General features: G+C 52.3%; 1 protein-coding gene across 1 annotated transcript in view; it reads left to right on the forward strand.

Annotated features, from left to right (window-relative positions):
- Nucleotides 1-25699, forward strand: part of LIPE (lipase E, hormone sensitive type) — a 34007-nt gene that overhangs the window by 5474 nt on the left and 2834 nt on the right. Inside the window, 8 exon segments of the mRNA XM_077336690.1 lie at nt 8281-8813; nt 11912-12002; nt 12863-13008; nt 15098-15283; nt 16185-16479; nt 18119-18346; nt 22966-23136; nt 24442-24824. Coding sequence (XP_077192805.1) covers nt 8281-8813; nt 11912-12002; nt 12863-13008; nt 15098-15283; nt 16185-16479; nt 18119-18346; nt 22966-23136; nt 24442-24824 — 2033 coding nt within the window.

A 25699-nucleotide genomic window follows, 5' to 3' on the forward strand; every position in this document is an offset into this window, starting at 1 on the left:
TAATCTCTCGCACCAGTTTCCCCGTCTCTCTTCCCCCCCCAGCTGAGGTCAAAGGGCAAGGCTGCATGCGGCTCCTAGCCCTGGGGAAGGAAGGGACTTCACGTCCTCCCCGACTCCACCCTCTGCAAAGCTGGCTGTTGACTGTTTGCGTGGCCGGGTTACCCCTTGCCCTCTTGCCCAGTCCTCGGCGTTCCCTGTTCCTGGACCTCTCTGCCGTGTCCCCAAGTGCCGTCTTCAGATTCCTTGTAGCGGTCTCTTGTGGTCCCAAGCTGCCTTGATCCCACGGGTCATATCAGAGGAACCACAGAAAGCGTCAGGGTTTACAAAGGAAAACACAGGCTGGAGAGCAAACGGAGCGAGGCAGCATGGGGTAGCAGTGCACTCTGGGAGGCTTGAGTTTAAATCCCCAGTCATAGAATCATAGAGCTGGAAGGGACCTCCAGGCAGGGCTGGTTTATCCATGTCACATGTGCTACGGACCTCACACTTCTAGGGGCCCTGCACGGTGCCCTCCCTCTATGGATCAGGACAGTATTCTCTCCTCCCATCCTCTTTATGGACACTCAGAGTATCACCCCTTTCCCCTCTGCCCCTAGTCTGGCTGCTCCCTTAGCCATTGTACCCAGCTGGAGCCCCACCAGTCCTTAAACTGTCCTTAAACTGGCTCTGGTGCTGCGGCCCCTGCAAATCCTTAAAGCACTCCTGCCTCCAGGCTCATCTAGTCCCAGGGTGGGCAAACTGTGGTCCTCCAGATGTCCATGGACTACAATTCCCATGAGCCCCTGCCAGCATTCGCTTCATGGGAATTGTAGTCCATGGACATCTGGAGGGCCACAGTTTGCCCACCCCTGATCTAGTCCAACCCCCTGCAGAATGCAGGAAATTAACTACTACCTGCCCACACACAGTGACCCCAATTCTATACCCAGATGAACCCCCCCCTCAACAAAACAGAACCCCATGTTCCTGGGCAGGCAAGAGAGGGCTAGGAAAGCCAAGCAACCGGCACCATCCCTTCTGTCCACCCACTCACAGTCTGCCTCAGTCATGTCACAGAAGCTCACCTTGGGCCAATTGCAGGCTCTCGGCCTAACCTACCTCGCAGGCTTGTTGTGAGAACAAAACAGAGGAGACGAGAAGGACGTGAGCTGCTTTGGGCACTCACTGAGTAGCAAGGCGGGGTATAAATGAAACAAACAATGCTGGCAGGGGCTTGTGGGAATTGTAGTCCGTGGGCATCTGGAGTAACAGTTTGGCCACCTGTAGTGGAAAGCAAACATCATCAAGGACAGAGCAAGAGAGTTTAGATCAGCGAATGCTAGCAGGGGCTCATGGGAATTGTAGTCCATGGACATCTGGAGGGCCACAGTTTGACCACCCCTGGTTTAGATCATCAGTTCCCAGCGTGGGGTCTGTGGGCGCCACGATATCCACCGACTGCTTTCCTGTTCCTAGTGATTTGGCTGTAGAAAAGAACCTAGAGTTCCCCCAAATGTGTGGCAGGAGATGATCTTCTGTGTGCCCCTGTTTGCTTCTTTGGTGTTTTTGGAAAGTGGGTGGGGCTTCTGCTGGCCCCTGGAGACGGGATCGGCTGTGCGGATTAAAATGATTTTGTTTTAGCAGCATCTGCTGCTGCAATGTTGGTTTTATTCTTTCTCTGTCCAAGCATTTTTTAAAAATAGGTGTTTTGCAAGGGGTGTTCCATGGGTGTGACTTGGGTGGCCAAGGGGTGTTCCATGGGTGGCCAAACCATGGTTGTCCATATGTCCATGAACTACAATTCCCATGAGCCCCTGCCTGCTGGGGCTGGGAATTGTGGTCCATGGACATCTGGACAGCTACAGTTTAGCCACCCCTGCCCTGTGTAGAGCAGTGGTCCCCAACCTTTTTATCACCGGGGACCACTCAATGCCGGGGACCACTCACCAGGGACCACTCAGCGCCTTTTAGTTTACTCCTCTACTCTCAACCACTGCCCTAGCGCTCTCTGATCGCTATGGTAATGTTTAAACATCCCTTCAAAATAAGATACAGACACGCCACAACAATGAAGTGTGTTGTAAAGGGCTGGGGGGGATGAAGTAAAGGGCCGGGGGGGGGGGAGAAGGCGTCCTTCGGGGCCCACCTCCAATTAGTCGAAGGACCACATGTGGTCCGCAGCCCACAAGTTGGGGATCGCTAGTGTAGAGGACTTCTCTTCATCCAATTCCTTTCCATTCATAGTCTTCAGCGTATGCTAGTTTAATAATGATAAAACTGCTTTAAAAGAACATGGTTTCCCTCAGGACCCATCCAGACATATCTTAACTTGCTGGGTGAAAGCTGACTCTGCCACAGGGGGTGAGGGCACATTTGTTCATGTCCATCATCTAGCACCTTGCAAACTGCCAAGCTGTATCCAAAGATGGCTGTGTGCAGTACTGATTGGCCAGTACCTGTGAAATCATGTGCTTATGTTCATCCCCATCCCACCCCATGGAAAGGATTTTGCAACTGGAATTTCATTAGGAAAAAAAAGAAGAAGAAGCAACAAATAAGTACCAAGGTGGGGAACTGAAAAACCCACGAGGGCAAAACAGAATGATCTACATTTGAACTGTAGGTGGGTGCATCTTTCCAGTGTGGTTTGAAATCAGGGGAGCTCTCTGGCTAGTTCCGCGGCAGAAGCAAAATTTGGCAAGCTCTGCTTAAAAGTTCGTTTGCACACTTAGAGTTGGACGGTTCCCTTCAGGCCATCTAATCCAGTTGCTGCTTAGAATCATAGAGTAGGAAGGGATCTCCTGGGTCATCTAGTCCAACCCCCTCAACTATGCAGGCCACTTCCCTATTGCTTGAAGGCTGCTGAGAAGGGAAAGCTCACTACTTCCCTAGGTAGGTGTAATATAGAATCATAGTGGTGTATAATTTCCTTTGTTATATACCTGGTGTAAACCGTAATAAATCTTACTACTACTACTACGAATCATAGAGGTGGAAGGCCCTAGAGGCTATCTAGTCCAATCCCTTGCTCAATGTAGTATCAGCATAAAGCATTCCTGAGAAGTGTTTGTCCAGACTGCCAGGAACAGGGAGCTCATAGAGTTGGAATGGGTCATACCAGCCGTCTCGTCCAACCTTGTGCCAGGTTTTGATGGGCATGTAGAATTTGGATGCCCCCTTCCTCCAAACTGAATAAAGTCAATGTATGAGACAAAGGTGATTTGGGGGGGATAATGAATGGGTTGGTGATGCACTTGGAAGGTCATAGAGAAGGACAGAAATCTGGTGCAGGGAAGGGGTTGGATGGGGGTGCCATTTTGTGAGGTTTTTTCTGGGCACTCTTTGGTTGTGTTGCACTGGGAAGCCATGCTGGATCAGGCCAGTGTGTATGTGAAAGTAACTGCCTAACATACTTTATTTCCAGCTTTTCTCCCCAATGGGTACCCAAAGCCCTCATTTGATTACCTGCTTCTCCTCCACCTGAAGTCTGCTGGGTGCCCTTGGGCCAGTCCCCCTTCTCTCAGAGCTCTCTCAGCCCCACCTGCCTCACAAGGCCCCTGTTATGGGGAGAGGAAGGGAAAGCGATCATGATGATGATGATGATGATGATGATTAAACTTATTGACCACTTGCAGCAGTTCACAACAAACTATAAAATCATCACATCGCACAATAAAAAGCCAGTCCCCCTCCCCAGTAACCCTGTGAGTTCCACCAAAATGACTGACTCTAGCCTCAAGGGAGGTGTAGGTGTTAACAGCTTCATAGGTGTTAAGATAAAGCCAAACAGAGCCATTTGGAGGAAGGTCCGCACAGATCTTCCTTGCCCTGACCTCAACCAAACGCCTGGTGGAAGAGCTCTATCTTGCAGGCCCTCGGCACTTCTAGTAGCTCATTCCACCAGGTAGGGACCAGGACCAGAAAGGCCCTGACACTGATTGAGGCCAAGCATACCCCACGGGGGCTGGGGGTTACCAACCAGTTGGAATTCACAGAGCAAAGAGGGGCACAGGGAATTAAGCAATCCCCCAGATACGCTGGGCCCAGACAACAAATGGCCTTGAAGGTCAAAACCAGAACTTTGAGCCTGATCTGGAATTCAACTGACAACCTCAGCACCAGTTGGATGAGGACCCTCCAGGGTGTTCCTGTAAGGATCCCAGCTGCTGCATTTTGTACCAGTTGCAGTTTCTGGGTCAGGGTTATGAGCAGCTTAGAGACTCCTTAAGGGCGAGGAAAAAGTGGATAGAGAAAAACAGGGCATACAGGGTACTCATCACCTTCCTTTTCTGGTTCTCCATTTTATCTTCACTACCATGTTGTGAGGTAGTTTAGGCTAAGAGAGTGTGCCAGACCAAGATCACCCTGCCTACTTCCTCAGCCCAATGGGATTTTGAAACTGGATTCCCATCCCCGGAACTTCAGTGTGCCCCCTAACCACTCCACAGCCCTGCCTCGTTGTGACCAGCGGGTTCTTCTGGCCACCATTCTTGTCCTTCGGCTCTCTGTGCAGAGGCCAATCCTCTGCAGTCCCCCTCTCGGCACATATTTACTTCTAGCTGAACTCCAGGGAGTCTTTGGGGTCAGGGAGAACAGGGTGAACTTTCCCTTCCTGGAAAGGCTCCTCCTGGCAAACCCTACTCCCAGAGTTCCCATCAATGGACACGGCTCGCTGCCATGTCGGAGGAAGAGTCTTGTTTGTCTTATTTTCGTGGCCGGAGCCGATTGCTCAGCTCTTTCCATTCCAGGTCCAGTAGCATGGCAGCTAAAAAAAAAGGAAAACAACTTGATGGAGCCTGGGATCGAGAGAGGGGCCCCCTCGGCTGTGCCCTTCTGCTGTTCTTTAGTTATATATTTATCATGATTTATTGTTTTATCATACTAGATTCAAAGCCTGTTCCTAAAAACGGGCCTTGAAAAGCCCCCCTCCCCTGGCTCCTGGCCAGGCAGCTTAAGGTGGCTTTGGGGTGCAGCTCGCAGCCAGATGAAGTAGGGTGGGCGGAGGCTGGGCAGCTCATTAGCAGGGCCCGGACCAAGCAGGCAGGCACCAGTCTGGGAGGCCCTCGTCAGCAGGCCTAGCTTAGCAGGCCAAGAGGCCCTCGTTAGCAAGTCCTCCACCACAACCCTTTGCCCAGGGCCTCTCCCCTTACCTGCTGCTGGCTCCAGGCACTGAGACATCTGAGAGCAGGGACAGGGGGCGGAAGCTGCAGGGGCAGGGCCAATCAGGGCAAAGTTAGCTGCATCCTGATTGGCCCTATTCCAACTTGGACAACCAGACACATCCCACCCCCTAGGCTGTTCCATGAATATGTAGAGGAACAACAATGGATGAGGATATGACACGCCTGTAATATAAGAAAATAGGGGGGAGCAATTAGTGATCGTAGGGAAAGAATCTTGAGTATTCGTGAAACCCCCACACGTTTCGGGTCACGTTTCTTTGGGGGTGGATAACTTCAGATTGCAAGCAGGGTGTCCCTTTGGAAAGGGACATTCTGCTTGCAATCTGAAGTGATTTTCTCCCAAAGAGGTTTGACACAAAATACTCAGAATTCTTTCCCTATAAGTACTAATGGTCCTGTCCCATCCCTCCAATATTCTTCATGTAATAAACTCAGGAGATCCTAAGATTGTCCGACAGCCGAGCAAGAGGGGTAGAGGCGGTTTGCAGTTGCCTGCCCCCCCACATCACAAACCCTTCCAAGCACTATCCAGGGCTGACTGTGGTTGGCTTCCCTGGGCTATCCGGGTGGGGTCCCAATTCCGTCGATCGCTTGCCTTAGAGAAATCTGGTAGCAAACCGGATGGATGGTGGGCTTCTGTTTTTTGTGAAAGGGGGGGGGGAATTTTGTAACGGGGAAGAGGCTGACTGTTCAGACAGCAACTAGGGAGAGTGGATATGGGAAGAGGGGCAGTCTGATGGTTTGGTGGTCTTAGGGCAGGGGTAGTCAAACTGCGGCCCTCCAGATGTCCACGGACGACAATTCCCACAAGCCCCTGCCAGCATTCGCTGGCAGGGGCTCGTGGGAATTGTAGTCCGTGGACATCTGGAGGGCCGCAGTTTGACTACTCCTGTCTTAGGGCTTTCCCATAGTTTTTCTCACTCACACCTGCTGGTGACCCTTTTTGTCTTTTCCCCACTTCTCTTTACAAATCCCTTTCCATTTCTGTCACTCATGGCCTTCAACTTCCCCCCCCCCTCTTAAATTTCCTCTCACCCCAGCACAGTTTGGCAAGTAGAATTTCTGGCTGACATAATTCCATCACGGGCAGGGGTAGTCAAACTGCGGCCCTGCAGATGTCCATGGATTACAATTTGCTGGCAGGGGCTCATGGGAATTGTAGTCCATGGACATCTTGGAGGGCCGCAGTGATTACCCCTGCTCAAGAGAAACTGCTTGATTCCAGTCCTTAGACAGCAATAATACTTGGGGCGGCCAAGTATTGGCTGCTCCAAATCTCTCAAATCCTCTCCAAATCTTCTTGTTCTCTAAGGTGCTTCGGGGCTGGGACATAGCCATTTGACTGCAGAGCAGGACGGCCCGCCTCTGAAACAGGGAAAGTTTTCTTAATGCAAAGGGGCCAAGGAGCCTTCTCCCCTTATGCCCCCCCCCTCGCTAGGAACAAAACTTAGAGCTATCTAACCCCTGGAGGCCAAATGCTCCGTCCCTCCTCCCCCGTGCAGGCCAGTGGGTGGCACCTCCTCTGAGGCGGAGCTGGGCTTGTTGGTCTTTTAAGACAGCCAGTTGTCATCCAGCATCGAAGGAAGCTGCTGTGCCAGCCTGGATCCAAAGGCAGGTCTGTACCACTCTGCTTGCTCTCCAGATTGGCTCCAACAGTTTTGGGAGGGAATGTTGCCTCTGGGCTTCACATGACTGCGCGCGGAGGGGTGTGTGTGTGTGTATAGATCTCATCTCTGCTTCCAACCTTTTTGGTGCTCTTAGGGCAAGGGCGCTGCCCTCTCAGCCTTCCTTGGGGCCCGGGATGGTAACGCTGGCCCAACACTGGCCCGCCTTGCAGGGCTATTGGTAGCATTGCTGGGGGTAATGTGTGCAGACACGCCGTAGAAAGGTCGGCATTTCTGAATGAGTGAAGTGGCTGTGTCTGTGGATAGATCTGTATATTTATTTCATTTCTTTTGTCCCTGATGGGGTTTCACAACATCCCTGTGAGGTAGGTGAGACTGAAAGTATGTGACTGGCAGAGTGGGGACTCGAACTTGGGTCTTCCAATGCTGGGGGAGAGGAGCTCTCTCCTGCATATTGCTGTCTGAGAGAGACCCAGGCCGTCACAGTGGTGAACGTTGATGGACATTTGCACAGGAGAAAATCTCTCTGAGGGAACAGGTAGCTCTTTCCTGGGGGCCTTACAAGCTGGGGGTTCGAACATCTTCCTGTCTGCATTCCCCTCATATAAACATGGATTCCATTATAAGCCAAGGGAAGGGCTTGCAAAGGGTCCCAGGTTCAGTCCCCAGCATTTTGAGTTATCAGGTAGCAGTTATACGGGAGCCTCTTGTGGCGGAGAGTGGTAAGCAGCAGAAATGCTGTCTGTCCACGAGGCTGGGAGTCTGATCCCAGCAGCCGGCTCAAGACTGACTCAGCCTTCCATCCTTCCGAGGTTGGTAAAATGAGTACCCAGCTTGCTGGGGGGAAAACGGTAATGACTGGGGAAGGCACTGGCAAGGCCACCCTGTATTGAATCTGCCATGAAAACGCTGGAGGGCGTCACCCCAAGGGTCAGACATGACTCGGTGCTTGCACAGGGGATACCTTTACAGGGGATACCTTTAATAGTTATACAGAAGACCTTCAACTGAGGCCGTGGGAGGACTGACTTACTTGGACCCACCAACGCCTTTTCTAGCTCCTGCCAAGTGTCTTCAGAAAGTGGGTGGGGCTTTTCCCAGCAAGGTTTCCAATAAGCCGCCAGAGAACTGATTGGCCATGCAGACTTATTTTTTAGAGTCACTCTAGTCTTGGGGAGGGCCACTAGTTGTTTACGGTCCTCAACCAAAAGCCTGGTGGAAGAGCTCAATTTGGCAGGCCCCTCAAAACTGAGGGAGTTCCAGAAGGGCCCACAGTCTTTCCAGGAGCTCTTTCCACCAGGTAGGGGCCAGGACCGAAAAGGCCCTGTCCCTGGTTAAGACCAGAGGTACTTTCCTGTCCAACACCCCGCCAGGAAAGGATTTAGGAGGTTGAGCGCCAGCCGTTTTAATCCCACCATTTGTCTCTAATCTCATCAATCTTTTCATTTCGGAATCTTTCCCCGTGCTCCCTAACTCGGTCTGTCTCTTTGCAGATCCCCCCCGGGCGGCCACCATGGACTCCCGGCCCCTGTTCCAAACCCTGCACTCCCTGGTGGAGGATAACGCCACTTTCTTCCGGGACACCACCACAGAAACCAGCCAGCGCTTTGTGGCCGCCTTCACAACCATCCGGGAGCACGCCCAGTACCTGGAGCCCCTCCTCAGCCACTTTGCCACCATCTACCACATCTTTGACCTGGACGAGCACACGCCGGCCAACGGCTACCGCAGCCTGGCCCAGACGGTGCACTGCTGCCTGGCCCACATCGTCCACAAGAGCCGCTACGTGGCCGCCAACCGCAGCAGCATCTTCTTCCGCAGCAAGCACAACTGCGCTGAGCTGGAGGCCTACTGCACTGCCCTGACTCAGCTGCGGGCGCTGGTCTACCTGGCCCAGCGCCTGTTGACCCACAACCGCCCCGGCTGCCTCTTCCACCATGAGGAAGGGGACCTCTCAGAGCTGTTCCTGCAGGAGTACATCACCATGCACAAAGGGTGTTTCTACGGCCGCTGCATGGGCTTCCAGGTAAGGGAGGGCGAGAGCAGGGGAGCCCACTCTGGAGCTTATCCTCCCCACCCAGGCAAGGCCACAGAAGGACTTCCATGGGGCCCACACACTTTTGCCCCTGTCTCCACAAGTTCGTTTTTCTCCTTCTGATTTTAAAAGAAATTAGAACATCTGTGTGGGCCCCTAAAAGTATTGTGGGCCCTAGGCATTGTGCCTCCTGGCCCCTCCACAAGCTTTCCCCACCAGGGTTTCGTGAAAACCTGGGCTTTCTTGACGGCCCAGGAAGGGTTTCCCAAATGGGTGGGATTTTTGATATATTTTAATATATATATTTACATGTTAAACATTTATCGGGTGATATGGCCATATATGGTTGTGTCAATCTGTCCCTCCCCCATCCCAAAATGGCTAACGATGGGCTTGGAGGGGTGGGAAGGGGAGGAGCCATGGGTGGGCGTGTCCACAGCTCTGCTTCCCAACTATGTTTTGCATGATCGCGCCACTTCTGGGGTTTATCAAAACCTGAAGAATGTTTCAGGGGCTTCTGAATAGTAAAAAGGTTGAGAAAGGCTGGCCTAACAGATCGGTCGACTCTGTATCCACATAACCCGGCCCTTTGCTTTTCTGGGTCTCCTCTCCATTGTCCCCATCTCCCTCCTTTCAAAGGACTTGGTTAATTCCCCCCCCCCCCCCCGGTGGGCCCTTGAGTCTGCGTCTGTTCTGCATGGCATTGGCCTGCTGTCTCACCTAAGAAGCTTTTGGTTTAACCACACACATACATACACACACACACACACACACACACAAAGTCCTCGTTCCCCATTGATGCCTGAAACCATATCACAGGGGTGGGCAAACTCTGGTTCTCCAGGTGTCCATGGACTACAATTCCCATGAACTCTTGGGGCTCATGGGAATTGTATTCCATTATAACTTGGAGAACCACAGTTTGGCCACACCTGCCATACCAAGCTTCATTTCCCCCGCTTTCTTTCCTCCTGCTGTCTGTCACCCCAGTCACAAGAACCCCCTCAGTTTGAGACGGGGCAAGGACCTATTATCTTGATAGGGAGGGTCTGTGGCTCAGTGGAAGAGTCTCTGCTTGGCAAGCAGACGGTCCCAGGTTCAATCCCTGACCACTCCTTGATCACTGGGGTGTTATGGGAGAGCGTTGTTACCCACCAGGAGTCACTGCCTGGGAGCGGCGGGCTATAAATGTAAATTTAAAAATAAATAAATAAACTCCAGTTAAAAGGATCAGCCGTGGAGCAGCTGCTTGGTATATGGAAGGTTCCAAGTTGAGTCCCCAGCAGCTCCAGTTTATAAGGACCAGGCAGCAGGTGATGGGAAAGATTTCTGCCTAAGACCCAGAGAGCCAGTGCCAGCCTGAATCCACAAGGAGGATCTGAATGACCACCAGTCTGATCCATTATAAGGCAGCAGCTTCATGTATTAATTTGTAAGGGAGGGGCCGTGGCTCAGTGGCAGAGCATCTGACTTGCAAGAAATAGGTCCCCAGTTCAATCTCCCGCAGGTCCAGTTAAAAGGGCTACATTATAGGGGTGGTCAAACTGCGGCCCTCCAGATGTCCATAGACTACAATTCCCATGAGCCCCTGCCAGCGAAGGCTGGCAGGGGCTCATGGGAATTGTAGTCCATGGACATCTGGAGGGCCGCAGTTTGACTACCCCTGTATAGGTTATGGGATAGACCTCATCCTGAGACCCTGAAAAGTCACTACCAATCTTAGATAATCCTGACTACAATACTGTAGAAGGCAGCTTCAGGGGTTCGTCTGTAAGGAAGGGGTCCCAGTTCAGTCATGGAGCCTCTGCTTGGCATGCAAAAGGTCCCAGGTTCTATCCCCAGCATCTCCAGTTTAAAGGACCAGGCAGGAGGGCATGGGAGAGACCTTGGCCTGAGACCCCAAAGTACCACTGCCAGCATGGATTGTCGATACTGACCCTGGCGGTCTGATTCAGGGTCAGGCAGTCTCATACGGGTTCTTATGCTGTAGCCACAATGCTGTGTAAATGCGTGAGAACCAGGAGCTCCCAAAGCATTCTGGGGAAGGCAGAACTCGTTTCCTTCTTGTGCTCCTTGCTGGGAAAGGCATTCAGTGCCACATGGTTTGTGCCAGTCTCTGCCAGTTATGCCATCTCCTCCCCCACGAAAGTAGAGCTCTCTGGATGCATTCCAAAAGAGGAGCTCTTGACGGCATGGATCTTGGGAGGGGGGCTCCCCCGTGGTGGCTAGTCACGCCTGCTCCCCCCCCCACAATAGCAGGCTGCGGCCTTGGCAACGTGGCCTTGAGCCGACATGCTGCTCGGTGGTGCCCGTCCCCTTCAGTGCCCTCCCTCCGAGGCTCTTCCTAGCTGTCATCCAGCCGGGTTGGACAGGATCCCCAGCTGCTGAGCAGGGATGTCAGCTGCAGAGCCCCCATCCTCATCCAGGGCCTTTGCTGGCAGGAACAAACCAGCCTTTGTGACGGGAGGCAGGCACAGTCATCCAGCTGCTAGGGCTGGAAAGGTCTTTGCATCCTCCTCTCTCTGTGTTGCAACCCATCGTTTGCTGCCTTGGCCCAGGTGCCCTGATCTTGGTCTCCATGACAGGGGCTCACAGGTTGCCAGTTCTGGGAAAAACTTGGAAGTGTTAGAGGTGGGGTTGGGGGAGGGAAGCGTCTTCAGGGACCTATATGGCCATAGAGTCCATTTTACACAGTGGCCGCTTTCTCCAGATGAAACAATCTCTTGTCTCTTGGAGATCAGTTGTTGTGCGGTTGGCAACACATAGAAGACCCCCCTTCCCCAAATTTCACCTCCCCTGACTCTACCCCCTCCCATCAAATCTGCAGGTATTTCTCAACAAGGAGCAAGCCACCCTAGGGGTGGCCAAACTGTGGCTCTCCAGATGTTCATGGATTGCAATTCCCACAAGCCCTTGCTACCATTTTGGCCTCCTCTGACATCGGCAGGGGCTCGTGGGAAGTGAAGTCCATGGACATCTGGAGAACCACAGTCTCCGGCCGCTGACAGCCTTGGCTCCAAACAAGCCCTCTGGGGGTGGGAGGGAGGCCCGTCTCTCCTCTAACATCCCCCTCTGTCCTTTTGCCTCAGTTCGCCCCCTCCATCCGGCCCTTCCTGCAGACCATCGCCATCAGCCTCATCTCCTTTGGGGAGAACTACAAACAGCACGAGTCCGGCATCAGTGAGTATGGGGCTCTGGGAGATGGACTGGGCAATTTTGCAAACGCCACCCTGTCCGTCACGCCCAACGTGCGCCGCAAGGCCTGTCCCTGCCATGACGTGCCTCTTGGTCCCTCCCTTCATATCAGGCATGGCACTCAGTGACCGGCTGGGAATGGCCATCTGCTCTGCTGAAACAGCAACCCTCAGCCCCTTTGTGTTTGCCCAGCAGAGTGACACGCCCTGCCCTCGCCATATGGCAGATGTGTTCATCTTAAAGTCACCCAGTGAGGTTTGCTTTCTAGTTGCAGATAGTTCTGTTGACCTCGCTGTCTGCTACTAGTGACATGCTTCCTCCCCCCCCACCCCCGCCTTCTCCTTGTCTGTACTGGAGGGCAGGGAGTGTAATAGCAATATGGGGCTGACTCAGATGGCCCAGGTTAGCCCAGTCTCATCCTCTGTTGGAAGCTAAGCAGAGTCAGCCATGGATTGGGGGCCACCCAGGAAGACAGCACAGAGGCAGGCAGCGGCAAACCACCTCCAAGGATCTCTTGCCAGGTGGTCCAGGCTGCCCAATTGCATCAGATCTCACAAGCTAAGCAGGTCCTGGTTAGTCCTGGGGTGGTCTTCCACCCAGGGTTGCCACACAGAGGCTTCTTGCCTTGAGTTAGATGACCCAGCCTTCCTTATCTCAATAGATCTCAGAAGCTAAAGAGGGTCGGCCCTGGACAGGATTTGGATGAGAGACCCTCCAGAAAGCCCGGGTCTAGCTACACAGAGGCAATCACCAACCATGTTGAAAACCCTCCCTTGAATTCAAAAGCCGAAGTTTCCCTCGTGGTCCGGTAGACGGCCATCGCTTCCCCTCTCCCATCTATGCAGGCGTAGCAGCCGGCTCGCTTTTCACCAGCGGCAAGTTTGCCATAGATCCTGAGTTACGAGGCATGGAGTTTGAGCGCATCACGCAAAACCTGGACGTGCACTTCTGGAAGACCTTCTGGAACCTGACGGAGATGGAACTGCTGGCCGTAAGTAGCCCCCTCTGTGTGGAGTCTCAGATGATCAGGACGGTCAAGGGAAGGGGATGTCAATTGGGACTGCCTGTGAGTATTTGGGGAGGGAGAAGAGAGCAGAGGAGTTTTAGCATGAGGAGAAGAGAGGAGCTGAGGTGGAGAAAACAACTGGGGTGGTGATGGGGGCACCCAGAACGGGACAAGAAAGGGAGGGTGATCCAAACTGAAGTGTGTGCTGTGTGCCCAGTCCCCAGGGAGGGGGTGGCTTGATTGCTGGCCCCTTGGGAGGGACCCATGCCATAGAAATGCCTTGCCCTGGACATAGAACCATAGAGCTGGAAGGAGCCCTACAGGCCATCTCGTTCAGCCCCCTGCTCAATGCAGGATCAGCCTCAAGCATCCAGGATAAGGATCTGTCCAGCTACTGCTTAGCTCCCCACCACCTTAGGCAGCCCATTCCACTGCTGAACTAGACTCCTAGAGTGGGAAGGGGCCACACAGACCATCTAGTCCCACCCCTTGCTCAATGCAGGATCAGCTTCAATCATTCAGGATAAAGATCTGTCCAGCCGTTGCCTGAAGACCACCAAGGAGGGGGAGTTCCCCACCTCCTTAGGCTGTGCATTCTACCGCTGAACTAGACTCATAGAATCCTAGAGGGGGAAGGGGCCATCCAGGCCATCCAGTCCCACCCCCTGCTCAAAGCAGGATCAGCCTAAGGCATCCAGGATAAGGATCTGTCCAGTTGCTGCTTGATAACTGCCAGGGAGTGGGAAGGGGCAATGCAGGATCAGCCTCAAGCATCCAGGATAAGGATCTGTCCAGTTGCTGCTTGAAGACGGCCAGTGAGGGGGAGCTCCCCACTGCCTTAGGCAGCCCATTCCACTGCTGAACTACTCTGACTGTAAAAAAAGTGTTTCCTGATATCTACCTGAAGTTCAGAAGCCGTGTATGGGACTCCTTTTGGGGGTGGGGGGCAAGGCTACAAGGCAGGAGGACGACTAGGGTGAACTGGGTGAGGAAGCGTGGGTCAGGTCAACATTTTTGTTTTCCTCTGTAGCATGTGTGGAAAAGGGCCCTTGAACAGCAGCCTGTTGCTTAGCAAGGCTGTTGTATGTATGTGTGTGTGTGGCTACGGGTGGGAGGGTGGGCTGTGCTGAATCACCCAAGCTAGCCAGATCTCATCAGATCTCGAGAATTAAGCAGGGTTGGCCCTGGTTGGCCCTTGGATAGGAGATCATCAAGGAATACCAGGATCTCTCTCTACACTGAGGCAGGCAATGGCAGACGACATCAGCTCGTCTCTTGCCTTGACCTCGACGGCCCAAGCTAGCTCGGTGCTGTCAGCTCTCAGAAGATCAGCAGGGTTAGGCCTGGCTTGTGTTTGGATGGGAGTCCTCCATGTAATACCGGTGTTGTGAGGCAGGCCATGGCAAACCTCCCCTGAACGTCTCTTGCCTTGAAAACCCTGCGCAGTTTAAGTCAGCTGTGTTTCCACCGGAATGCTGTCGGCTGATTCTGCATTCAGTGGGAGACAGGCTAGATCAGGGGTAGTCAAACTGCGGCCCTCCAGATGTCCATGGACTACAATTCCCAGAAGCCCCTGCCAGCGAATGCTGGCAGGGGCTTCTGGGAATTGTAGTCCATGGACATCTGGAGGGCCGCAGTTTGACTACCCCTGGGCTAGATGGACCGCATGGCTTTTTCCAGCTCGGTGGTTCTATAAGATACGCAAAGGTTAAAAATGTAAGCAGAAAAGGAGAAAGAACAGCGCTGCTCATACAGCATCCATGGTATAAACACCTTGGTATAAAGGCTATGTTATGATGTCGCTTAATTCTGTATTTTTAAAAAAATATGAAGCCTGATCAAGAAACAAAGTACTTTCCCACTGATGGGCAATTTGGGGGGCTTTTGTGTTGGGGTAGGAGAAAGTAAAACAGAAGCACTTGTTTTAAGGCAGGCCCCGAGAACCACAGTTGGTTTTATTGGGTTGTGTGATTCGGCTGCCGAAGCGGCTGTTCCCACCCATAGCGGCCGAATCGCACAACCCGTCTGCTGCTTTAGCCTGCCGGGTGACATCCCACCTGTGCCCTTCTTGCAGTCCCTGGCCAACATGACCTCCTCCCAGGTGCGGGTCTCCCGGGCACTGTCAGTGCCGCCTACGTCCTTTGAGCTGCCGCTGGTCGCCGACCCCAAGCTCTCTGTTACCATCACGCCCCCAGTAGCCCACAGCGGGCCTGGATCCATCCAGATGAGGCTGATCTCCTACGAGCTGCGCGAGGGACAGGTAAGGGGTAGGGAGCGACCACAAGCAGCCCTGGCCGCATCTGGGGTTGGATGGGCACAGTAGGCCTCAGAAAAAAGTTCAGCTCTGAGTTATTTCTGTGCAGTCCATTCAGGGGGTCTGTCAGCATGGTGCCTGTGGGTGCCAAAGTGCCCGAGGAAAACATCCCTGGCATCCAGCAGAGCTTTCGATGGGCAACTGCCACTGCAGAGCGAGAGCCAGCTTGGTGTTGTGGTTGAGAGTGACAGCTTCTGATCTGGGTTTGATTCCCCCCTCCTCCACACGCAGCCAGCTGGGTGGCATTGGGCTAGTCATAGTCCTGACAGTGCTGTTCTCACAGAGCCATTTTTCTAAGTCTCCTCTCCCTCACAGTGTCTGTTGAGGGGAGAGGAAGGAAAGCCGATTATAAGCTGCTTTGAGACTCCTTCAGCTGAAAAATGAAGTGTAAAAACCAACTCCTTCCTTTATTCTCTCCCAAAGTGTTTTTTAAATTGCCCCTCTCCTCCCCTGCACTTGGGCTCTCTTTTGTGTGTCACTCCTCCTTTCATTTGGCCATTGGGTGGTCCCCCGCTGCGCATGACTCCTGCAGCAGTTATATTGTGGCTGGGCTCAACAGATGGTTTCCAAATCCCCAGGAATCCCCAAGATCCTCATGGCTCAGTGACGTGCCTTCGGCTGCATCAGAGCTGGGAGGGCAAACGGGGTCAAACATCTAGCCTTGCCATCTCCCGCCATGTGTTTTTCCAGCTCATGGCTCCCCACCTGCTGGCAGTGCGATTCCCACAATGAGACCATTTGTCTAGAGCGGGCAGAGGGTCCCAGGGGACGGGCGCTGCCATGAGACCCAGGTGAGTGCCAGATGGTCCCTTTGGGTTCTCACTCGGCTTCTTTTTCCTGCCTCCAGGACAGCGAGGAGCTGGCCAGCCTGGTGCGTCCCGAGGGGCCCCTGGCCCTGGAGCTGCGCTGGAAGACCAAGCCGCTGCCCCGCTCGCCCTACTTGGTGGTGCACATCCACGGCGGCGGCTTCGTGGCCCAGACCTCCAAGTCGCACGAGCCCTACCTGAAAGCCTGGGCCCAAGAGCTGGACGCTCCCATCCTTTCCATCGACTACTCACTGGCGCCTGAAGCCCCCTTCCCACGGGCCTTGGAGGAGTGCTTCTATGCCTACTGCTGGGCGCTCAAGAACTGCCACCTGCTAGGTGAGAGGCGGGCGGGAGGCAGTGCCAAGGTTTGGGTTCTGCTCCCCCCCCTTCCCCCAGATGAGAAGTGCTCCTGCGAAGGGGCTGCAGCTCAGAGGTGGAGTATCTACTTAGTATGCAGAAGGTCCCAAGGTCAATCCCCAGTGTCCCTGTTCAAAGGCCAGGTAACAGGTGCCATTAGACCCTGCAGGGCAGGTGCCAGTCCTGGCTTTGATACACTGATGATCTGAATGAGTATAAGGTACCTTCATGTGTTCATTTGTAAGAAAAAGGCAATGGCTCAGTGGTAGATCCTCTGCTTGGCACATAGAAGGTCCCAGGTTCAATCCCCAGTATATCGAGCTAAAATGGACCAGGCAGGAGGGGGTGGGAAAGACCTCCACAAGACCTTGGAGACCCATGAAGTGGGGCTGGAGCTCAGTGGCAGAGCCTCTGTGTGGCATGCAGAAGGTCCCGGGTTTAATCCCCAGCATCTCCAGTTAAAAGGACCAGGCAGGAGGGGATGGGAAAGAACTCTCTCTGAGACCCTGGAGAGTGGGGCTGTAGCTCAGTGGCAGAGTATCTGCTTGGTACGCAGAAGGTTCCAGGTTCAATCCCCAGCTTCTCCAGTTGAAAGGACCAGGCAGGAGGGGATGGAAAGACCTCCGCCTGGAGAGCCAGGAAGTGGGGCTGGAGCTCAATGTTAGAGCCTCTGATTGGCACACAGAATGTCCCGAGTTCAATCTCTTGCACCTCCAGTTAAAAGGACCAGGTGAGAGGGGATGGGAAAGACCTCCACCTGAGACCCTGGAGAGCTGCTGCCAATTTGAGTAGGAAGAATTGACTTTGGTGATCCAAGGGTTTGATTCGATATAAAGTAGTTTTACATGTATTCATGAGTATAAGAGCACAAGGAGAGCCCAGATGGATCAAACCAGTGAGGGTCCCTCTAGTCCAGTATCCTGTCTCATACAATGGCCAACCAGTTCCTCTGGAGAACCAACAATAGGGCAAAGAGACAGAAGCCTTCCCCTGATGTTGCCTCTTGTCCCTGGAATTCAGAGGTTTAGTGCCTCTGAATGTGGAGGTTCCCCTCATTCACCATGGTTAGTAGCCACTGATGGACTTATCCCCCATGAATCTATCTAATCCCCTAGTCCTGCAGCCATCTGGCAGTGAATTTCACATTTGAATCTTTCTCTGTGTAAAGTAGTCTTTCCTTTTGTGCATCCGGAACCTACTGCCCGTCAGCTTCCTTGGATGTCCTCGAGTTCTAGTCTTCTAGAAAAATGTCTCCTTTCCCCCTGGGAAAGCCAGCTGGGTGACCTTGGGCCCGCCATGGCACTGATAGAACTGTTTGGACTGGGCAGTGATATCAGGGCTCTCTCAGCCTCACCCACCCCACAGGGTGTCTGTTGTGGGGAGAGGAATGGGAAGGCGACTGTAAGCCGCTTTGAGCCTCCTTCGGGTAGGGAAAAGCGGCATATAAGAACCAACTCTTCTTCTCCTCTTCTTCTCTCTCCAACCCATGCACAATTTCATCAACCTCTGTCATGTCCCCCCTCGGACGCCTCTCCTCTGAACTGAAAACCCTGCACTCTTCAGCCACTCCTCCTCCTGTATGCGCAGTGAGAACAACCACATATGTGTTCTTGTGTAGGCTCCACGGCAGAGAGAGTGTGTCTGGCGGGGGACAGTGCCGGCGGGAACCTGTGCATCACGGTCTCCATGCGAGCAGCTGCCTTCGGGATCAAGATGCCAGACGGGATCATGGTGGCTTATCCGGTCACCCTCATGCAAGCCTTGGCCTCCCCCTCCCGCCTCCTGACCTTGCTTGACCCGCTCCTGCCCCTCAGCGTCTTGTGCAAGTGCCTCAGCGCCTATGCAGGTGAGGGCCCCAGCCAGACCGAGGCGGGAGGAAGGGGTGGGTCGCAGGAACCCCAGAGGGCTTCGGGAGGAGAGGGGCAGCACTCCGTCCTGTGTAGCTGGACTGCAGGTGAGCAAGAAGGACTCCAATGCAGAACCTTGGCAAGAGGCTGGATGGCATTTCTTGCTTTTTAAATTGTTTAAAATTATTCATTCATTCATTCATTCATTCATTCATTCATTCATTCATTCATTCATTCATTCATTCATTGGATTTATATACCACTGCTTCCAGCAACAACATCTGCCAAACAGGAAAGAAATATAAAATTGGACATTGCTGGACCAGAGCAGGAGTCCGTTGAATCCGGCATTCTGCCTCACAATAGTGGCCCCAGCCAGTTCCTCTGGAGGGCAGAGAGGCTGCGGTCTTCACAAGAACCTAACAAGAGCCCTGGTGGATCAGACCAGTGAGAATCCATCTAGTCGAGCACCCTGTCTCCCGCAGGGTCCAGCCAGCTTCTCTGGAGGGCCAGCCACAGGGCAGAGAGGCCAAGGCCTTCCCCAATACTGTTTCCTGGCTGAGACTCAGAGGTTTAGTGCCTCTGAATGTGGAGGCTCCCCTCAGCCATGGCTATACATGAGCATTTCTAAAAGGGTTCCTATTATTCATTTCAGAGGGCAGCCGTGTCGGTCCACAGCAGCACAGGAAATCTAGATTTGAATCCAGGAGTCGAGGCTTTTGAGAGTGAAAATCCCCTTTGACTGATTCCTGACAAAGGCCTCCAAGGTGCCCCTGTTTCCATGTGCCGTTGTCCCTCGCATTAGGATGTTATCATTCCTGCGTCCAGTCAGAGAATCTGGACTAAACAGTTTTAAAAGGACTTTGCCTATTTGCCTCTGCTTGGTGGCAGAGTTCTCCAGGATTTATCCATCTTGAAATCTGATCAAACAAGTCAGTTGTGACAGCAGAAAAGGGCAAGCGTCCAGGAGCACCGCAAAGACTTAACAAAATTTGCAGCAGGATAGGGGCCTTCATGAGTCACGGCTCACTTCTTCAGATACAGTTAGCATGCGAGTCCATCTGTCCTTACATCACAAGGTTGGTGGATTTCCACTTTGTACGGCTAAACGTGGTGCCTCCCCTGGAGACAGATTAAACCGGCCGTGCTAGGCTGTCCCAGCAGCAGAAAAGAGCAAGTGCCCACCCATTAGCTTCCGAAAGACTAACAGAATATGTGGCCGGGGAGGAGCTTTTGGGAGTCACTGCCCACCACTTCAGATAAAGCTGGATGCGTTCAGATAACATTTTAGCTGTCAGCTGTGACCTGAAAGTTCCTCCTCTGCACAAATTGTCTTAGTCTTTAAGGCACTCCTGAACTCTTGTCCTTTTTTACTGCTACAGATTGACTCAACGACTCATCTTGATCCAAGTCAGTGTAAGTTCTGTTCTCGACCAAAAACCCGCAGACCCATTTATCTTTTATTGGAAAAGTTCCAAACGTTGCTTAGTCATATCATAGCGAGCGGTATTTTAAAAAGTGAATTCTGTTCCAGGTTCTTGTCTCACTGCTTTTAAAGTAAAGGTAAAGGTATCCCCTGTGCAAGCACTGAGTCATGTCTGACCCTTGGGGTGACGCCCTCCAGTGTTTTCATGGCAGACTCAATACGGGGTGGTTTGCCAGTGCCTTCCCCAGTCATTACCATTTACCCCCCAGCAAGCTGGGTACTCATTTTACTGACCTTGGAAGGATGGAAGGCTGAGTCAACCTTGAGCCGGCTGCTGGGATCGAACTCCCAACCTCATGGACAGACAGCTTCAGACAGCATTTCTGCTGCTTACCACTCTGCGCCACAAGAGGCTCTTCTCATTGCTTTTAGGGAGCGTTAATTAAACCCTAGTCACACCCACCCAGAAATCTCCCCTGATCTTCCCAGACTTGCATCCAGGGAAACCTCATTTGCTTATCGAGGTTGTTCAAAGAAAAAGCTCCATCTTATCTTCCCCTAAATCTGTTCAGTCCTAAGGAGGCGGTGACTCTAGATAAGTCCTCCTGTGGTTCTTGATGAAATAGGAGCTAATCAATGCAAGGGCTAAAGAGCTGAGCAGCCAGGTCAGAGGAATTCCACCAGATAAAGCAAGATAAGAACTCTTAACCCCCATGTTAAAAAGCAGCTAATCTGACTCTTCTGTGACTGCTTCAATTAACTGTCACAGATTAAAGTAACTTGGAGCAAACAAGAGTTCACTGACAGTTGAAGAGCCTGCCAGTTCTCAGTCAGCACAATCAGCAAGAAAAGGTGACCCTTCCTACATTCCAAAATGTATCAGGCTTTCTCAGACACGGTTTCGTGAAGCCCTCGGTTTTCTTAATGGTCCTGGAAGGGTTTCCCAACTGGGGAATTAATTAATTTTTTACATATTTTAATTTATTTATTAAACATTTATCAAGAAATATAACCATATATGATCATGTTGACTTGCGCCCCCCCCCCCCCCCCAATGGCCAATGATGTGCCTGGAGGCGGTGGGGAGGGGAGGGACCTTGGGTAGGCGTGTCCACAGTTCTGCTTCTAGGGTTGTGTGATTTGGCTGCCGAAGCGGCCGTCCCCGCCAGGAGCAGCCAGCGCCGCAGCGGCCGAATCGCACACCCTATCTGCTTTCCAGACAAATTCTGCAGAAATGTGGCACTTCTGGGGTTTCTCGAAACTTGAAGAATATATCGGGTTTCTCCATGGTTAAAAAGTCGAGAAAGGCGGGTTATAAATGCAGAAATCCCAAATAAGCCTCAACAGGAGGACCTGTTGCTTAGGGGGGTTCTTGCCAGACTGAAAGAAGGTGCCCCTTGGGAACAGAATTTTGAATAAGTGCAACTCATGGTTTGTAGGTATTTGCTATGACACCACTTTTGAGGAATTTGTGTTCACTGTTTGAAATTTACTCCAGGGTCTGTTCAACCTCTTCTGATGTCTCTGCTGCTGAAGGAAATATTTTTTAAAGTGGTCGTTACCAGATGGCACTTTGGTGACGATTACAAATAAATCAGAAATAAGAACTGTCAAAAGTCATCTTCTTTTATCAGTTTACTTTAATGGTCCTCTATTCAGCCCCTGCTCTGGATGCTTTGTGATTTACTGGTCCCAGCTAGCAGCTTCTTTCCACCCCCCCCCCAAAATAATGGGGTTTTTTTAAGATAAAAAACGCAATCCTAAAAGAGAAAAAGAAGTATACAGATATATATAGAAAAAATTTCTGATTTGCTCTGCAACAAATATAAAGACTTATTGCTTACTTTGCAATTCTAGAAGGGGAAGAAAGCTCTCTTTTTTTCTATTTTCAAAACCTTTTTTCCCCTTAATCATCAAAACGACAAATTGGCAGATCATTTTTCATCCTCTTTTCACGCAAAAAGGCTTCCAGGGGATTCCAGTTAATAATGAATGCAGATACTGTCTTTTCTCTAATCAGAGAAGTAAGTTTATCCCTCTCTGCAGCTTATCCAGCTTTTCCAAAGTCTGTGGCATGGCCCTTTCTGGGAGAGAGAGAGAGAGCACATAGGGCATGGGAACTTTAGGTCATGGACATCTGGAGCCACCCCTGACATAGGGGAAGGGAATCTCATGGCACCTTTGCCAAGAGAATGTAATCCCACCTCTGATTTTGTGATATGGAGCCGAAGTCTTCCACCGGGGGCCATCTAGTCCACGGAAGCTTCAGTTCGAATAAAATCATGTTTGGGAGACAGCGGGGTGTCGTGGTTAAGAGCGGCAGCCTCTGATCTGGAGAATAGGTTTGATTCGGCATTCCTCTTCCACATGTAGTCATCTAGGTTAGCGATCCCCAACCTGTGGGCCACAGACCACATGTGGTCCGTCGACTAATTGGAGGTGGGCCACGAAGGACGCCTTCTCCCCCCACTCCCCCCACCCCCCGTCCCTTTACTTCATCCCCCCCGGCCCTTTACAACACACTTTGGGTGTCATTGTCTCCCATCCCTCCCAGATGGGATTATCTCGTTGCAGAGAAACAAGCTCAGGGTTCCCATTGATTTGTCATCGTCATGAGTTAAAATGTCCATGAAAATAAAATGTTCCTTATGTTCATTGTTGTGGCATGTCTGTATCTTATTTTGAAGGGATTTTTAAATATTATCATAGCGATCAGAGAGCGTTAGGTTAGTGGTTGAGAGTAGAGGAGTAAACTACCCCCCCCCAGTGATAAAAAGGTTGGGGACCACTGATCTAAGTGAACTTGGGCTAGTCATAGTTCTCTTAGGGCTGTTTTCACAGCAGTTCTTTCAGAGCTCTCTCAGTCCCACCCACCTCACAGGGCATCTGTTGTGGGGAGAGGATGGGAATGGTATCTGCAAGCTGCTTTGAGACTCCTTCAGGTAGGGAAAAGCAAAATATGCAAATACCAACTCTTCATCTTCAGGGGGTGATTAAAATGTTTTCCTCAGCAGTCCAGTTTACAGGCCCGTCTTCTGGAATTCTTCTTGGGAGACAGCATGTGTGAAGTCGGGACTCAGAGAAACAAGCACCTCTCTTTTCCCCCAAAGTACTGGAGTTGAGGAAGTGGGTGGGTGTTTTTCTGGCCCCTCAACGCCTGTTCTCTTTTTCTGCCTTCTCCTCCCCATCCAGGGCTGGATCCTGAGCAATCTGAAGACCTCACCCTGGAGAAGCTGAGCCCCATGAAGATGGTGAAGCGGGACACCTCCCTTCTCTTCCGGGACCTGCGCCTCAGCGCCTCGGCCTTTCTCAGCTCCCTGCTGGAGCATCCCGGCAAGGCTGACGGGGCAGGTGGGGCAGACGGTAAGAAGCAATCTCCTCGAGGCCACTGCATCCTTCTCCGGCTCCTCCTTTCCTGTCTTCTTCTCACCCGCCTTGTCTCTGCAGGGAGCGGCCCTCTTTCCTGGTGCCTTCAGAGCTACCTCAGGCCCCCCCTGACCCGGCTGCTGTCAATGCTGTCCCGGGTGTGTCGAACCCAGAGCCCGGCCCTTACTAACTCGGCAGCTGGTAGGAGCCCATCCCCATCCCTAACTGCATGCCTGGTGGCTAGAAGCAAAAAGGGGACGAGGTGACAATGTCAGCATTGTTAACGGCTTGGCATGCGTGTGACTGGCAGCAGCTGCGGCTTGGGCAAAACTGGAAGAGGACCGTGAGTGTCCCTCATCCAAACCCCCTGGCCCTGGCTTTGCATGGCATTTGTGGCTGCAGTCAGATGCCCTTTGCAGTCAGAGGGTTCCAAAGCTCTGTGCAAAATAAGATGCAATCGAGCAATGCAACTTCGGTGGCAGGACTGAATCCTGGAAACGTGGCGTATTTGGAGGCGGGGACTTCAATTTCCTTTGCGCCCTTGAAACTCACCAGCGAAGGGCTCTTGAAGTCACCCCTCCCCTTTCCTCATCTCTGTGTTTTCTTAATTTCCTGACACTCACATGCTTCCCCCCCAGCTTTTCTTCCAGCATGCTGCAGTTTGTCTCCGACGATCATGTCCTCTGTGCATGTTATACTTCTGGCTTCTGAAACAGGAAGTCCAGCCTTTCTCCTGCTGAGAAAGCCCTGAAACATTCTTCAGGCTTCAAGAAACCCCAAAAGTGGCGTGATCATGCAGAATGTGGTTGGGAAGCCTAGCTGTTTACACATCCACCCAGGCCCCTCCCCTTCCCACCCCCTCCAGGCCCATCATTGGCCATTTGGGGGAGGGGGCAGGTTGCCAAAACCATTTATGGTCATATCACCCAATAAATGTTTAACACATTTTAAGAATATACAAAACATTAACTCCCACTCATTTGGAAAACCCTTCCAGGGATGTCAAGAAACACCAGGGTTTCACAAAACCCTGGTTGAGAAAGCCTGGCCTAGCCCCACACTCAAACCACTCTGCCCTGCTGGCTCTCTCTTTTTCACAGTAAGAGGGGATACAAGCAGCCCGAGCTGCAAGGAGGGACAGGCAGAACCACAAGTCCTTTAGGGGAGGGAACAAGAGAGAGAAGAATATGCTGCGGTCAGCAGAGAGAAAGGCAGGGCCAAAATGGTGTCTCCGCTGTGGCAGAAACAGGGCAAACTGATGCACTCCCACTCACACCCTTTGCTCCCCTCTTTGGCACACAGAGTCCGTGAGGAAGAGTGTTTCAGAGGTGGCCCTGAAATCCAAGCCCACCCCCAGTGCCCAGGAGTCCCGCAAGAGCCAGACCTGCCACAACCTCTCCTGCGCGGCTGAATCCTCCCCCCTGGATAAGGGCTGCCCCTCTAGCCCCTCCTGGACCTTGGAACACCACCCGTCCAGCTTCTTTCTGAACAAGGACAATCAGGAAGAGGCGGCCTCCAGCAAGGGCCACAGGCTGACCTTCCCGGACGGCTTCAAGCCCCTGCGCTCCGACCAGCCAGCTCCCTCCCTGCACGTGGAGCTCTCGCCCATCTTCAAGAACCCATTCATGTCGCCTCTCCTGGCTCCGGACGCCATGCTGAAGGGTCTGCCACCAATCCATATAGTGGTGAGTGTGTCCCCCCCCCTCCCCCGGGCTGAGGGCAGCGGTGGGTGAGAAGCGCAAAGTAAATGGCGCCTAGAACCCCAACTGCAAATGCACATCGATGGGGTCTGGACTGGCAGTAACTGGCCAGGGAGAGATCTTGGAGTCAGGGTAGATTACTTGTTTAAAACGTCAACTCCGCTTTAGGAGACATACCTCGTTTTAGCCTTGCTTTGGATTTCCTTTGGATGCTGTGGGTCGACTCTAGCCTTTCTGCATTTGGGCTTTCCTCCCCTCATTTCCCAGGCTGAAATGCACAACAGGCAGCCTCCCATCATGCTTTGCTCCCTTCCCCCCAAAATATGTGTGTATGTGTGTGTGTGTTTTTTTTAGCAAAGTGGTGCCTGCTTGCACCTTTCTTTTCATTGGAACCTTTAATCTCACCATTCTGCGCATTTGATCACCCGACCCCTCCCCCCCAAGTGTCCCAAATGAACTTTTTAAAAAACCCTGGGTTATAACAGAATAACACAACTCCGTAAGACCGCAAGACTGCTTTTTAAAAAACGTAGAAACAGTGTTGTAACGCAACCACTCCCTTTTTTTAAAAAAGGCACATTTTTTGGGAGGGAGGATAGTGACGAGGAAAGGGGCATTCCTGAACAACTCAAAATGGCAGGTATGGGGAAAAACCCAATTGCACACATTTCCACATTGGCAGCCTTGAATAAGACCCCGTTAGACCCCGTTTTCTGGGGATTCCTTTGCTGTGGGGCAGGTGAGGGAGCAATTCAGGACTGTGCCTGAAGAAGCACATTTTAGTACGGAAACAGACGAAAAAGTTCACCCTTTAAAAATGCAAATCCGAACGAGCAGAAAAAACCTCAGTGTGTTACTGC

This window comes from Paroedura picta, chromosome 5, assembly GCF_049243985.1.
Source record: "Paroedura picta isolate Pp20150507F chromosome 5, Ppicta_v3.0, whole genome shotgun sequence".
Lineage (NCBI taxonomy): Eukaryota > Metazoa > Chordata > Lepidosauria > Squamata > Gekkonidae > Paroedura > Paroedura picta.